The sequence below is a fragment of the Mus pahari genome, chromosome 4 (genome assembly GCF_900095145.1).
Source record: "Mus pahari chromosome 4, PAHARI_EIJ_v1.1, whole genome shotgun sequence".
Lineage (NCBI taxonomy): Eukaryota > Metazoa > Chordata > Mammalia > Rodentia > Muridae > Mus > Mus pahari.
Genome location: NC_034593.1, coordinates 98,443,583 through 98,460,457, shown reverse-complemented (window position 1 = coordinate 98,460,457; position 16,875 = coordinate 98,443,583). Strand labels below are relative to the sequence as shown.

At 41.3% G+C, this 16,875-nt stretch overlaps 1 protein-coding gene across 1 annotated transcript in view; it reads left to right on the top strand.

The window, feature by feature from the left end:
• Positions 1-16,875, top strand: part of Stxbp3 (syntaxin binding protein 3) — a 47,897-nt gene that overhangs the window by 6,130 nt on the left and 24,892 nt on the right. Inside the window, exons 2-6 of the mRNA XM_021196961.2 lie at positions 7,267-7,316; positions 7,771-7,852; positions 8,747-8,823; positions 11,801-11,879; positions 12,511-12,611. Coding sequence (XP_021052620.1) covers positions 7,267-7,316; positions 7,771-7,852; positions 8,747-8,823; positions 11,801-11,879; positions 12,511-12,611 — 389 coding nt within the window. The remainder of the gene's footprint in view (positions 1-7,266; positions 7,317-7,770; positions 7,853-8,746; positions 8,824-11,800; positions 11,880-12,510; positions 12,612-16,875) is intronic.

The window sequence follows — 16,875 nt, the reverse complement described above, 5'->3', positions numbered from 1 at the left end:
AAAAAAAAAAAAGAGAGAGAGAGACCAGCATCATTGAGGTGAAATCTTCTGGGAAGCGTTTTCTAAGAGCACAAAGAACACAGTGTGTTCCAGAATTAGCCAAGGTTGTACCTTGTGCTGCAGCTGGATTTTGTAATGTGTAAGAGTCAGTCACCCAGGTGGTACTGGTTTTGAAGGCATGAAGGGGTCATGCAGAGCAGCTGAGGATCAGCACTGTGAGAGGCCATGGAAGGCCATTGGTGAAGGTGCAGCCTCAGTTGCATTTGATGGCCCAGGACTGAAGGGGTCATGCAAAGGAGTTGAGACTTGGCATCACAAAGAGAACCTAGGAGAAGCTGTTGGTGAAGCCTAGTTGCAGTGGAAGACAGCAGAGTTTTGGAGATGCCAGTACCATGAGATGACCACCAAGAATAGCAGCAGCAGTGGAGTACAAGTAGCTGGAGCCTAGACGACAAGGTGTGTGCTACAAAGGGCATGGCAGGAAACGAGATCCAAGCCTTTGGAGGAGCCCAGAAGATCGTGAGTTGCCCAGGCATTGGATGGTTGGAGATTGATTTTGCTTTTGATTGTGACTGTGCCCTGATATTTTTCCCTCTTGAAGGAAGAAAGTATTTTAGTGGAGCCCACAGTTAAGATACCTTTAATTGTAAAAAGTCTGAATTTTAAAAGAGATTGGATGTTTTAAAGAGATTGAAATTTTAATAAGAATTTTCAAAGACTGTGGAACTTTTAAAGTTATTTAGATCTTGGGGATGAATAAGAAAGTAAGGGCTGAAGCTTAGTAGTAACATGTTTGTATGTCAGGTTGACAAGGGGTCAATTGTACTGGCTGGTTTTGTATGTCAACTTGATACAGGCTGGAGTTATCACAGAGTAAGGAGCTTCAGTTGGGGAAATGCCTCCATGAGATCCAGCTGTAAGGCATTTTCTCAATTAGTGATCAAGGGTGAAGGGCCCATTCATTGTAGGTGGGACCATCCCTGGGCTGGTGGTCTTGGGTTCTATAAGAAGGCAAGCTGAGCAAGCCAGGAGAAGCAAGCCAGTAAGTAACAGCCCTCCATGGCCTCTGCATCAGCTCCTGCTTCCTGACCTGTTTGAGTTCCAGTCCTGACTTCCTTGGTGATGAACAGCAATGTGGAAGTGTAAGCTGAATAAACCCTTTCCTCTCCAACTTGCTTCTTGGTCATGATGTTTGTGCAGGAATGGAAACCCTAAGACAGGAGCTACAATATTCCTAAACTGACTCTGGTCCAGGAGACTACATAGTGATGTTGCTGTTTATTGATGAAGAGAAAGGAAAGATGAATCTGAGGGAAAAGCAGTTCTGAGTTGTATGGTGATCATAAGTGGCAGTTTGGGTGTCTCATAGGCATTTGGAGACGTAAAGGTTTGCAAAGTAGAAAAAGGCTCTGAGTTAAAGATCAGGATTTAGGTCATGTTGTACAGTAGTCATGACACCGTGGATGCAGATGAAGCAGAGCAATTAGAAACTAGTTAATTTTCCAATCAAAGTAGAGGTCAGAACCAGCAGATTTCCCCTCTTATTCCCTTGATTGTGGTTCCCACATCATTTAGTTTTTCTTTTTAAAATATCTTTCTTTTAAAACTCTAGTTATTCAATATTTATTTTGTCTTTCTCTCTCTCTCTCTGTCTCTCTCTGTCTCTGTCTCTCTCTCTCTCTCTCTCTCTCTCTCTCTCTCTCTCTCTCTCTTTTAGGTTTTTCAAGACAGGGTTTCTCTGTGTAGCCCTGGCTGTCCTGGAACTCACCCTGTAGACCAGGCTGGCCTTGAACTCAAAAATCCTCCTGCCTCTGCCTCCCAAGTGATGGGATTTAAGGCATGCGCCACCACCGCCCAGCTATTTTGTCTTTCTAATGCATTGCTATCATGTTCTCCACTTTTTCCTCTGTGACTTAAGGTCAAATGTGAGTTTTGCTGGCACTGCTCGAGTACATGGTCCTACGGTTCTCCCTTTCCTGGTTCTGTCGTTTTTATCACAGTATGCGTATTTCCTTTTGTGCCTCGGAGAAGCCAGTGAGAACATGTGGGTAGCGGTACTAGTGGGTTGCTGTTGGGAAAGCATATGGCCTGGTGAGAGATGAGCTTACAGAGTAGGTAGAAGCCAGTCGGCAGCAGTGCCTTGAATGGTAGTGCTTAGGCTTCCCCTCAGGAAGGTGATTAGCAGGTGTGAAGAACTGAGATTGGAGGTGGAAAACCGAAAAGCCAGATAGGAGAGTATTGCTCACTGAAAGATGTTAGGAATCGGGATATTGTCGATGTCAGTGGTCCCAAAAATAATGGCCAGAAGCCAGAGAACTCAGTAATGCCTAATGATTGAATGTGGGGCAAGGAGAAAAGAACCGCAGGCTGTGGCTAAGAATGACAAACCACAGAAATGCAGCCTAGGGCAGTTCTGTGGAACTGTGTCTGCGTGAGAGATGTAAGTGCTTACACCGGTATCGTGTGGTTGACTGAAGTCCAGTGCTCTGTAAGACTGTTAAGCTGAAGGGCTGAACTGATGGATGAGGCGTGAGTAGTGAGTAGAGGCTCTTAGGAGGAGCATGGAGGAGGCAGAGCAAAGGTGAAGGAATTGAGTTTGGGGTCCAGTTTCAGCTGCTGAAGAAAAGGTTAAGGGATTCTCATTGTATAAAGGGCTCTGCCATAGCAGATGAGGTTCCCCCACCCCACTCTCAGCATAGGTCTCCTGCAGTCCTGTCACTGTTGTTGAATGCTCCTGGTCTCTCCGTCCACAGCTGGTTGTTTAGTAGTTATTTTTAAGATGTTAACATGGTTAGCATGTTAGACTATACTTTCTACACAGTAAAATTATAATATGAACTGGGTGAGGTAACATTTTGTAGTTAACTGTATTAAAATATAATAGAAGTAAATGAAATTAACTGTAATAAATTTTATTTAACCTGACATTTAAAATATTTAATGTGACTTGAGAATTTATAAAGTAAAGGGAAGAGAATTCATAGGATATTTTATATTTCCCCCTTTTTTAAACTCCATAGTCTTTCTGTTTTGTTATGTTAGGGATCAAATCGGGCTGGACACATGCTAAGCTACTCGTGCGCTCTGCCTCTGAGTCACAGCGCAGCCTTCTCTCGTGTTACTGTCTTTCTCATGGAACTTTGTACATTTCAAGTGATTTTGGTTTTTTGAAGCCAGGTTTTACTCTGGCCCCGGGCAGGCCTGGAATGCAAAGCATCTGCCCAGCCTCCCAAGGGCCAGAATCTCACAGTGTGATCGCTGCACCTGCCTTCTGCAGCTCTATTTCAAGGGCTCTGAGGTCCCGTGTGCCTAGTTCCTGTCATCCAGGCAGTGCAGGCGTAAGGTTTCAAAGACTAACGCTGTGACTTCTGCTCCTGCAGCATTCGTTTCTTAGGGAAGAGCTGTCAGAGCATGCAGTGTCTTCAGTTTTCAGCTTGTGGCATGTGCGGTGAGGCTGGCTCACAGGAAAGTCGTCTGTCAGGGTCTGAGCTCGGCCTTAAAATAACCCGTGCCTCAGAAAGCTTTGCTTTCTGGACTAATTACAGTAAAATACTTTAGGGTTTTAAAAAATATGTTATTTCCCCTATAACATAATTACCTAGTAAGCAAAATATAACTGTCTTTACTGACTTTTCTTTCTTTTTCTTTTACTGGAGGTGACTGGGTGCGTATATACCTGTAGGCATGTAGAGCCAGGGGTTGGCATCAGGCGTCTTCCTCCCTAGTTCTCCACCTTAGGCTTTATTTATTTATTTATTTATTTATTTTTGAGACAGGGTAGTCTTGGAACTCACTCTGTAGACCAGGCTGGTCTCGAACTCAGAAATCCACCTGCTTCTGCCTCCCTTGTGCTGGGATTAAAGGTGTGCGTCACCACTGCCTGGCCTTCCACCTTAGTTTTTGACACAGGTTTTCTTACTGGCCCTGCAGCTCATCTAGGCTGGCTGGTGGGGGAGCTCCGGGATCCTCCAGACTCTTCCCCCACAGCTGATTTTACACTCAGAATTAGAATCAGTTTCCTGTGCTTGCTCAACACACACTCTACTGACTGTTTTGTTTTGCTTTGTTTAGGTTTGGATTGAGATAGGATTTTTTGTAGCCCAGGCTAGCCAACTCTGATGATAGTTTTGAACTCCTGATCTTTCTGCCTTGTCATCCAGTTACTGGGCATTCAGGTACCACTCCACCGCACTCAACTTTTTTTTTTTTTTTAGAAGATTTATTTATTTTATGTATATGAGTACACTGTAGCTGTACAGATGGTTATGACCCATCATGTGGTTTCTGGGAATTGAATTCAGGACCTCTGCTCGCCCAAAGATTTATTTATTATTATATCTAAGTACACTGTGGTCTTCAGACACACCAGAAGAGGGTGTCAGATCTCATTACGGATAGTTGTGGTGTTGGACCCATGCCAGGGAAGCTGGGGAATCCCCCCCAAAAACACGAGAGGCCTTCTTGTTGTAAAAGCATGAGGCAGTTTAATGGCGGGGCCCCAGGCCGATGCATATCTCACGCAGGAGGCAGAGGCATCAACTCTGAAACCCAAAAGCTAGGGGGTTTTATAGGGAGTTATAGGGAGAGGGTTGGGGGATTTGGGGGGAACTTGGCGCAGCTTCACACAATTGGCTTGATTACAAGTCAATAGAATAATACATGCAGGTTGTAGCATCAACAATTCCAGGGAGGGTCAGCGAGACCCAGGCCACCAGATGGCCAATGAGTCAATCAAAAAAATAACCCAAAACAGTTTTTGTGTTTTTGTCTATCCTTGGGGCCACCCATCCTCAGGAATGTCCAAACAAGGGGCTCTCCTGGACATGCCTGGACTTGTTATTGTAAAATCTTCAGCTAGGCCTTCAGGGCCTGTCAGGCCTCAGGTCTTCAAGTTCCTAATAATGGCCTATTTGTCTCATCTTATACTTTTGACTATAAGTTCTTTGCTTTTCTTGAATTCAATTCCTTTCAGTGGTTGCTGGGATTTGAACTCGGGACCTTTGGAAGAGCAGTCATTGCTCTTAACCACCAAACCATCTCTCCAGCCCCGGCACACTCAACTTTTAACTGTTATTTCTTAATACTTCAGAATCTTCCTGCACTCAGGAAGTTCTAACATTCCGTTTGTTGAATGTGTGTGTTAGAGCAGGAGCACACAGGCCACAGTGACCTGTGGGGGTCAGAGGACAACTTCAGGGAGTCGGTTTTCTCATTCCATCAGGGGATTTGGGGATCGAGCTCAGACTGTTGGGCTTGGTGGACAAGCACTCTAGCCACTAAGCCCATCCCTCTAGCCCCAGAGCACAACTTCTGTGGTGGGTATTAACTACTTTCCCCAGAACACTTCTGTACTGGCTGGTTTTATGTGTCAACTTGACCCAGGCTGGAGTTATCACTGAGAAAGGAGCTTTAGCTGGGGAAATGCCTCCATGAGATTCAGCTGTAGGGCATTTTCTCAATTAGTGATCAAGGGGGGGGGAGGGCCCCTTGTGGGTGGGACCATCACTGGGCTGGTAGTCTTGGGTTCTATAAGAGCAGGCTGAGCAAGCCAGTGGAAGCAAGCCAGTAAAGAACATCCCTCCATGGCTTCTGCATCAGCTCCTGCTTTCTGACCTGCTTGAGTTCCAGTCCTGACTTTCTTTGGTGATAACAGCAATGTGGAAATGTAAGCTGAAAAAACTTTCCTCCCTAACTGCTTCTTGGTCATGATGTTGGTGTAGGAATAGAAACCCTGACTAAGACAACTTCAAACAGCAAAGATGTTGATTTTGTTTTCCTTCTTCCTAGTCAGTTCTCCAGCCCTGCAATTCAGTAGAATTCTGACTGCTATGCCAGCCTTGGCAGGCTTAAGGATTCAGAGCCATAACTCAGCTGCTACTCAGATGCCGGTAGCAAGTACTAGAGTGCTCCTGCTTCCTGCGCTCCCTGCCTTCCCGTTCAGCGCAGTAATTGTGCCTTACAAGCTCTAGAAACTACTTCCTGTTATCAGGGTTCTTGTTGTTGGGTGTTTTTTTCTTTTTGTTGTTTTTCTAAAGTACACAAACAGCCAGGTGACAGATATAGACTGAGGTCTAGAAGGGTTTGGGTCATCGGCGCGTCCCTGCCTGTGGAGCTGGGTATAACACCATTGGCACTCATGGTGCATTCTGTGACTCAGAAACTGGGTGGGTTATGGACGTTTCATTATGTAGATTGCTGATGAAATCTTTGGCCACTGGTAATTGAACACAATCTCTAGGCCCTGTTGCCTCCTTAGAAGTCATAGTTTGGTTCTTCTGGTGACTAACTGTTTGCTGAAGCTAGTCAAGGGTCATGACACCAGCGAAACCATAGATTCTCTGTCACATAAGAAATTTCAAAGATTTTTAGATTTATTCCAGGAACTAAAACCACAGACCAGATTTTTTTAAAGATGTATTTTTACTTTTAATCATGTGTATGCTTGTGTGGGTATGAATACAAAGCCATAGTTGTCTGTGGAGGCAGGAGGAGGGCTCATGATACAGGTCAATGTGAGCCATCTCTCTAGCCCCCCTCCCAGATATTTTTCATTTTGTTACAATAACACCTATTGATTAGATTGTTACAATTGTATCTTTTTTTTAACAGGTGTCAAAATGTGATGGTAAATTTCCCAAAAGCATTTACTGAAAAATATACATTTAAAAATAGGAAAGCATAAACAGATTAGAGTTGGGCATGGTAGTGCATTCTATAATTTGGAAGGTAGAGGCAGGAGGGGGATTGCTTCATGGTCATCTGTAAAGGATTTCAGGTGCCCTGATATTGAAATTCACAGGCGATTCAGAGCTGCCTGGTATGGATGCTCACAACTGAACCCAGGTCCTTTGCAAGAATACCCACCGAGTGTTCTTAACTACCAGGCAATCTCCTCAGCCCCTGCCTACATATATTCTTTAACAAGAAAGTAAATGAAGATGAAAACTGTGTATGCAGATTTGATTGTCAGGTGTAATTTAGCCATGAGCCAGTTAAGGATCTTCCTGAGGAAAAGCTAAGTCAGATAATAGTTCAGAAATAGTTTCTGACGTATTCATGCACTTACGTTTGAGAATACATCACAGTTTAAATGTATAGCTTAGATAATATAGCTGTATTTTTACCTACAGCTTAATATATAGTATTTATATTGTTTAACACATTCCAAATTGCAATTTTTCTCTCATTTTGACCTTTTACATAGATTTACATTTCTAATTGTTGCTTTAGATTACTAAACCTTTTTTCTTTTTCTTTTCTTTACAGAGATAAAAACAGCAGTGTTCGATGACTGTCGGAAAGAAGGCGAATGGAAGGTAGAAGTTGTTGCTGCTCCTCTGTGGAGGGCTTTGGCGCATGGTGCTTCCAGAGGACATGGGCCTGGAGCTTCACCTCAGACCGTACTTTGCCATGGGCTGTGGCACCTTAAGCAAGGCGCATAACGGTCCCTTGTTTTCTTGTCTAGAGGATGGGACGCTGGCACATCATAGCTGCAGATGCTAAGTGTTTGGACAGGGCTTTAGAGCGATGATTCTGTAAATGATAGCTACGTTTTCAGAAAATCTGATGTTAAACATTGATATACTTACAGTGAACAAGCTCTGCTTCAAAATAGAAATACTTCTATTACCTGTATGAAATATCTCCATGTATGTGTATTGAGAAAGTACTCCACCAAATCAAGCTAAAAGAGGGATTTCTAAAACTCTGGGTTTTTGTTAAATCTTGACAGTCGTGTTTATGCTCTTTCCTAATTTCCTTTGTTTGAAGATAATGCTGTTAGATGAGTTTACCACCAGACTTCTGTCGTCATGCTGCAAAATGACTGACCTTCTAGAGGAGGGTATAACTGGTGAGTGCTGCTGCCCTACAGGTGTGAGGCGTGGAAGTCAACCCAGTTCTCCAGAAATCTCCATCACATAGGACTGAGGCTTCGATCTTTATGAGTAAAATGATGTATTGCCTATTGCATATTCAATTTGTATTTGCTATCTTAAAGCATGTTTTTAACACAATTTTTTTTTATTTTTAAATTTTATCACATTTTATTAGAGAGAGTGCGCATTGCACATGTGAAAGTCACAGAATGACCTTCAGAAGTCATTTCTGTCTGTCTGCCGTGGAGTCCTAGGGACTGAACTTAGGTCACCAGACGTGGCCAGCCTTTACTGGCTGAGTCATTCATTTCACTGGCCCCAAGAATCATTAATTAAGCCATGAGGAATCGTTTTTCAAGCTTACTTGACAACAGATAAGACATTGAGAAGCATTTTAGAGAGCACATAACTCTGCGATGTTCTTGATGTCTCTTGTAGTCACCTAGACTTTGTGTGTGTGTGTGTGTCCCTGTGTTTGTATTTGCTTGAGTTAGTTCGTCTACCATGGGGGTCCTGGGCAGCAGATTTAGGGCGTCAGGCTTAGTAGTAGGTTCCTTTACTTGCTGAGCCCAAGAATGATTTTACTTTTTAACATAGTTCTTTGTTTCTTCCTCACATTTTGATTGCTTCTGCTGTATTCTGGCAGGGCTACCTATGTAGTGACTCTGTTGTCTTTTTTTCTCATAATTCTACATAAAGTCTCAGGAGATACATTTTTTTAGGACTTATTAATTTAGCAAGTGAGAAAAAAGTATACCCATTGTATATAAATGTGTTTATTATTATTATAAATGGAAAATATAATGAAGTTTATTTTAAAATATTTTAAACTTTGGTTCCATCAAATGACTTTTTGTTGTTGTTCTCAGTTATAGAGAATATTTATAAGAATCGTGAACCTGTCAGACAAATGAAAGCTCTTTATTTTATCTCTCCAACACCAAAAGTGAGTATTCCCAGTCTTGAGAGTGAGTTTGTAAGCTGTGGTAGAGTGTGTGCTTTTCATGTGCAGGACTCTTTGAACTCTTGCCATTTTCTTAATTGATTAGTGTTTCTGCTCTTTTTTTTTTTTTTTTTTTTTTTTTTTGTGCACACATGTGTGCAGGTGCCCATGAAGGCTCTCATGCCACTGCCACTGGAGTTAGAGGCAAGCATGAGCTGCCATGTGGGTGCTGGGAACTGAACAGGTCCTGTGCATGAGCAGCACAGTTGTAGCTGCTGGCCGTCTCTCCAGCCCCTCTGCCTTTGCTAAAACAAACAAGAATAAACTGTAAGCACTCTTGACCTCTGAGCCCCCTCTCCAGCCTTAATAAGTCTTTTATTTATTTTAGTGATTTTTCTATAGTATACATGTATAGATAGATAGATAGATAGATAGATAGATAGATTTATAGGTGTGTGTATATATATATTCTTTGCTAAAACAAACAAGAACCTGTTTCTTACGCAGAGGATTAAGTATGCTTTATCAGAAGACTTTCTATTAGCTGCTTATTAATAAACATTTTCCTATGTTCTACTGCTTTATTTGTACTGCTCCCAGTAAGAGTGTATAAGGGAAGATTTTTTTTTATCATGTGAAAGCAGAATTTAATGATATAAAAATGATGGTTTCTTTACAGCATTTGAGATTCGCATAGCTCCTGTTGTCCCTTGATTTTGGAAGAGACAGAAATATAGATAAATAAGTCTTTTAAAAAGATTTTTTAAAAAAACCTTTTTTAAAGGGGGTATTTATTTATATTTTATGTGTATTAGTGTTTTGCCTACATGTACGTATGTGCATTGTATACGTGCTTGGTGCCCATGAAAGCCAGATGAGGGTATCATATCCTCTGGAACTGGAGTCACAGGCCATTGTAAGTGTCCCTCACCCCCATTGTGGGTGCTGGCTCCTCTGAATAAACTGTAAGCACTCTTGACCTCTGAGCCCCCTCTCCAGCCTTAATAAGTCTTTTATTTATTTTAGTGATTTTTCTATAGTATACATGTATAGATAGATAGATAGATAGATTTATAGGTGTGTGTGTGTGTATATATATATATATATATATATATATATATATATATATATACACACACATACACACACACATACATTCTCTCTCTAACTCTCTCAGTTATTTTAGCTATCCATGGTTAATGAAGCAAAATTTGCCATATTCTCTTATAATGAGACTATCAGTATAAGAACATTGATTTGTCATTTTCAAGAAGCTTTTTAATATGTTGTTTGGAGTAAGGAATAAATGGTTAAATTAAGATGATAGGAATAAATCAATTAAGTTCTGAGAATTGATAAAAAATGGTATAAAAGACCATGTGGCCATTAGCAATAAGGCTTATGTGAATCTAATGACTTGGGAATTCATTCCTAATGTTCAGTGACAAAAGGATATACAGCTACATACTCAGAAAGTAGCAGAAAGTTAGAGAAAGCAGTACCTGTCTGGGACCCTTGTGCCTACCCACAACCAACCTCAGGTTTTCTCTTACCTTGAATCGGTTGCCTGCTGGCCCTCGGCGCTTCTGTGAGCAGGTGAGGCCCTGGAGCCTTTGAGAGCGCTGTGAAGAACCATATTGTGAGACTGGCTCCCCTAGAGCCTGAGAGCTGCACCAGGGCTCCCCATGAGACGCATAGGCAGCTGAGGGAGGTCGGCTGGTGTCAGAAGGGCCTTCGGGCCCTGTGTGCTTTGCTTTGTGGTTTGCCCTTGGGAAGAGAAACCTTTTTGCCTTCCTACTCTTGTAAAAGTGGCAGTATTTAGGATCTTCCCAAAGTTAAATCTAAGTCCCACATGACTGATAAAGCATCCAGCCACATTCTGAAGGCGGTCAGGCTGCCAGAGAGAGGAAGTCTGGTGAAAGGAAGGAAACATTCAGTTAGGGAAAGAGCTGTTTGAAGGGTTTGCCACCCTGAACAGAAAAATAGCACAGCACGGAGAGACGCACATAGCTCCTGAAATGCTCCCTAGAGCTCAGGGTGTGAGTGCTCGCTCAGACAGTGATGGGAGGAAGGGTTCTCTGGAAACTTGAGTGAGTGAAGGCAGAGAGAAATTAACTTGCTGTCTTCATTTTCCCATCGAATGAGAGAGAGAGAGAGAGAGAGAGAGAGAGAGAGAGAGAGAGTGTGTGTGTGTAATATTTAATGCTACAAAATGGTAGTTTCTTTACAGAATTTGTGATTTGCATAGCTCTTGTTCTATAAATTTAGAGATGGGAATGTAGATAAAACAAGTCTTAGAAAAATAGTTTATTTTTCTTTTCCGTGCATGTGTATTTTGCTTGCATGTATGCATGAGTACCATACATGTTCGTGGTACCTCCACATCCAGAAGAGGGCTGGCACTAGGGATAAGTATAGTTGTGGATAGCCATGTGTGTGCTATGAGCTGAACTCAGGTCCACTCTTAACCACTAAGCAGTCTCTGCAGCCCTCATTATCTTTCTTTTTAAACTTAGTACATTAAGGCACACACTGCTAACTGTATTATCCTGTATCCTTCCTCCTTGAGACAGCTGCTACCAGACTCTAGACCTCTTATTGTAATGTCTTAGCAGTTTTAGCTCCTTGCTTACTTTTTAACATTTCTTCAATGATATTGGTCATTTTATTTCCATATAATACTGCCAGTGTGTTGGCCTCTCAGTTCCTTCAATAATCTTGTCATCTGTTGTTTTTGTCCTAGACCTCCTCATTGCCAATAATAGCATCTGGGTATTCATATTACCTTCCCGATTGTTACCTTGTCGTGTTGCCTTAATAGCTATCACTGGCTGGAGACATGGTTATTTAATAATCAGGTTATAAGTTAAACTTAGTAAAGCCTTATTTTATTGAAACAAAATAATCTTGTTTACTTGGAAGCCAGCATATTTAAATCGGTATTTAATAAAATGTGTATTAACATCTTACTTCTTTTAAGTCTGTAGATTGTTTCTTGCGAGACTTTGGAAGTAAATCTGAGAAAAAATACAAAGCAGCGTATATATACTTCACTGACTGTAAGTGCCTTTCTGAAGTTACTACTCCATTGTCTAACAGCCTGTTAACTGTAGAGCATCTGCCTTTTAGTTTATGTGTATGAATACTCTGCAATCTTAATCAGAATTCCACCTGAGGATTATTATGAGAAAGAAGCCTACGGGAAGGTACCAAAGAAAATAGCCTTTTTGTTTCACATAGTTTATGGGAGAAAATCCATTGCATTTTTCCTATGGTCCACATTTTTATAGCAAAAGTGAGGAACGAAGCCCCCAGACATCTATATTCTAAGTTGTGTTGTGTGACTATATTTTAATAAGTGTGAAGCCCAGTGCGGTAGTGCATGCCTTTAATCCTAGAACTCAAGGGACAGAGAAAGGTGGATTTCTGAGTTTGAGGCCAGCCTGTGCTACAGAGTGAGTTCCAGGACAGCCAGGGCTACACAGAGAAACCCTGTTCCAGAAAAACAACAACAAAAGATGCCCACCTTTTTCCTCATCTGCCTCATGTCTTGTCATGGGCATCTCCATCCACAGGATAGCTTGCTTTACAGAGCCCAGTCAGCTGTTGTACACAAAGTGTTCTTGCATGTTAGGATGATTGTTTAAAATGAGTAACACTTAGATGGGCTTATGCTTTTTCCTCCCTCAGTTTGTCCTGACAGTCTCTTTAACAAGATTAAAGCATCTTGCTCCAAGTCAATAAGAAGATGTAAGGAAATAAACATTTCCTTCATCCCACATGAATCTCAGGTACTGGTAATTTTTACTTTAAAATTTTTATTCATAATGAATTTTCAGAACTAGTTTTATGAGCTTGTTACTAGAGCATGGGCTAAGGGTGTTTTATGTATATATTTAGTAAATTTTGTGGTTAGTCTTCTACAAGCAAACATTCTCATGATAAATGGAGAAGCATGGACAAAAATCGGAATAGAACATTAATAATGACAAGAGGAACTTACATTTCCAATTAGCACCAAAGCCCGTGTCTGTTAAGTTCCATCACCACTAGATAATGAAATTCAGAGACGTATAGCTTTTCTAATCCTTTATGATAGTTAGACAAACTTTAAAATAAATCCTTTATCACATAACGTAAGTGAGAGATAAATGCTGTTCATTTGTTTTGCCTTTGGCACACTTAATAGTAGTTTAATGATGGTTGTAGTAACCACCAATTGAGTATTGACTCTGTTGATCATTTTCTTGGTTGCTTTACATAAATTTAGTCATTGCATCTTTTCAGTAGTGCTGTGGCTTCTTCTGTTCTTCTGTTTTGTTTGTTTTGTTTTATTTTGTCCTGTTCTGTTCTGTTCTAAGATAAGGTCTCACTATGTAGCCCTAGCTGCCCTGGAACTTAATATGTAGACCAAGATGGCCTGGAACTCATAGAGAGTCACTTACTTCTGCCTTCTGAGTGTTGGGACTAAAGGTGTACAGCACCGTGCCTGGCTTATGTACCCATTTTAAAGGTTGGAAATTGAAAAGGTTAAATAACTTACCGAAGTTATACAGCCAGTGAATAGATCGGCTTGTTATTCTCTGATCTCTCTTATTCCTCTATAAGATTTTATAGAGAAGTATTTAGAGATATTTACAGACTACCAGGTCAGTATTTGGGGATACAAAGATCTTAGATAAAGGGTTCTTTTTTTAAGGTTTGCTGTCTGTGACAAAGAATATAATCCAAATCATAAAATTTTAACAATGTTTAAATTTTATTAAATTTCATCCTTCAGTGCAATAAATATATAAGTTTAGTGTAGATGAAAATAGGCTTCCTAAAATCATGTGTGATACAAGCAATTGTGCAGTAAATTCTATGGACATTTTCCAGAACATTACTTCATAACAAACAAATATATTTTTAGTCCCAAAAGTCATTAAAATCCTGCTGTGTTTGCAGGAAAGGAATTTCATAGCAACATGACTTGAGTTGAAGGCTTTTGGCAGAAAATATCTATGTATGTAAAGAAGTCCCTTGAGAAAGTTTTACTGCCACTCTGTGAAATAGGATTAAGGTCCTCTCCATGTACTTTTTTCTAAGTTTTTTTTTCTTTACTCCTAATTCACTTCCTTGATCTACATCTTACGTGAATTTACTTTTAAAAATTATTTTGAGATAGTGTCTGATTCTACTTACTAAGTACTGTGTAAGTAATGTCCAATACCATACCTGGTTTTGCCTAATAAGTTTAATTGATACAGAATAATTAAGAAATCATGTGAAAGATTACCAAGTGCTTTAAGCTAGGAACAGAGGTTTATCTGAACTGTAGTCATAACATCTTTTCAGGGCAAGGCATGATGGAGCATGCCTGAAGTACCAGCACTGTGGAGGCAGGGACCATCCCAAGGGTAAGGCCAGCCTGGTCTGCAGAGGGAGAGTCTGTAGCAACTAGAGACTATCTGCTAGATTGAGGTAGTCTTCTCATTTCAGAACTATGAAAGAGATACAGCATAGCCAAAAAGTTGTGTAAATTAGAATTAGGGTCACTGAGTATAACAGGAAAATCTAAACTTTCAGTTGCCTAAGTGTGAGAACGTATTTCTTTTTTTTTTTTTTTTTTAAGATTTATTTATTTATTATATGTTAAGTACACTGTAGCTGTCTTCAGACACTCCAGAAGAGGGCATCAGTTTTCATTACGGATGGTTGTGAGCCACCATATGGTTGTTGGGATTTGAACTCAGGACCTTTGGAAGAGCAGTCGGTGCTCTTAACCACTGAGCCATCTCGCCAGCCCGAGAACGTATTTCTTGTTCTATGAAAGTCAGGAAATGTATACAGTAGATGTACAGAATTCTCAGGAGCCTATTCTTTTGGGCAATCACGCTGTGAGCTAGATGACTATAGAATTCCTATATAGCAGGACAACGGAAGATATAGAATAGACAGAATGAAGTAGGAATCTTCATTTATACTGTATCAGCTAAAATTTAGCCACACTACACTAAGCACATGGGAAACCCAAAGTGTCTCATAGCATCATGTAGAGCTACGCTCTCAGTGAACTGGAGTCATTACTGTGTAGAGTAAGCAGGGTTTATCTGTTGAGACTGTATGTCACAGCCACAAACGAGTGTTTTCTAGGAGACTGGGGAAGCATTTGAAAAATGAATACAATTTGACACAGTAGCCATTAAGAGGCACATTCTAGGAGATAAGAATAATCTGAATGCAAAGATGCAGAAAGATGTCGGAGCAGTGGGAATGTGGGTCAGAAGGAGGGTGCTGTAATAGGCAAGGCTTTCAGAAGTTGACTGAACCTGTATCCCACAGGGGCTCCTGCTACCGCAGGACAGTCCTTACAGATGAGCTGGTGCAGAACACGTAGGAGAAGTCATTGTGATTGGCTGTGGTTGGTTTCATTTTATATCCTCTCTATTCTGGGATGTGTGACCAGGAGAAGAGAATACGTTGGAACCACGCAGTTGTTTCTGGTTGCTCTTGTTGCTCAGTCATTTTTGTTTTGGGGATTTGTTTGTCTGTCTTTGGTAGATGTTGGGACTCAAACTCAGAGGCTTGAATGCGTCAGACAAGCGGTCCACCACTGAGTTCTTACCCTGACTGTCCCGCACACTCCTGTGCACGTGTGCACACTTGGACACATAGTGGTTCTTAGGGCTTCTTGCATGCTCTATCTCTTCTACCACCATTCCATCATCAAGGTATCAGTGGGTGGGAATAAGTTCCCTTAGGGCAGGGGTTCTCAACCTTCCTAATGCTATGATCCTTTAGTACAGTTTCTCATGCTGTGGTGATCTCCAGCCACAAAATGCTGCTCTCTGCCACTTCATAACCATAATTTTGCTACTGTTATGAATTGTAAATATCTGATATGCAGGATGGTCTTAGGCGACCCCTGTGAAAGGGTCATTTGACCCTCAGAGGGGTCGTGACCTCCAGGTTGAGAACCGCTACCATAAAGAGAAATCTTTTAGGTATAGGATAATAACATTTCTGAACAAATAATATTTCCTGCTGCACTGGGGTAGTAACTACAAGGTGATAGTTCATGTACAGAGTGCTTGTCAGTTGGTCATTAACACAGCAGTTGAGCCTTTGAGAGCAGAGACCCTGGCCTGGCACAGCTGAACTAGAGTATGTTTGGGCTGCAGCTATTGGTAGTTGGTTGTATTCTGGGAGTAAATGACTCCGAGTGAAAGGAAAAGCAGGGAAGCGTATTCACCTCTTGTTACATAGCCTGTATTTGTTACTTACCCATTCCTACACCCAATGCCTTAGCTAAATTGAGAAGGGATTACTCCTTTTTTTTTTTTTTTTTTCTCTTTGAGACAGGGTTTCTCTGTGTAGTCCTGGCTGTCCTGGAACTCACTCAGTAGACCAAGCTAGATTCAAACTCAGAGATCCTCCCAGCTTACTTCCACTGTGTTTGAAAACTCCAAACTTAGTTGACTGAGGAACTATCAAGGAACTCTAAACTCGTCCTGTCTATCTCTCAGATAACACAGTACTAGACCGCTAGCCCAGATCTTTGCACATAAGGAAGTGCATTTGTTAGTTGAGTGAGTGACTATATCTGTGAGAGTTCATTGTATTTATGTTGTCTTGTGTCTTTCATGGTGACTTGTGATTTGGGGAAGAAATTTAAGGGTGTGACTCCACGATATATGTATGTACCTTGGGAAGTGTCTGCATTCTCTGTACTGAGTTAAGATTCTTTTTCTTTCTTTCTGCCAAGCATTAGATATTTGTAGTTTGACCTCTCCCTACTCTTGAGTCTTTCCTCTGCTGCACAGGTTGTAAAAAGCAGTCAGCTCCATCTGTATTTGAAAGAAAACTTGAAGGAGTGAGGCAGACTAAACAGGGAGGAGAGTGAGAAAAAGATGAAGGGAGACAGGTGAGGCAGAGAGATGAAGGGAGACAGGTGAGGCAAAGGAGAGATGAAGGGAGACAGGTGAGGCAGAGGAGAGATGAAGGGAGGCAGGTGAGGCAGAGGAGAGATGAAGGGAGGCAGGTGAGGCAGAGGAGAGATGAAGGGAGGCAGGT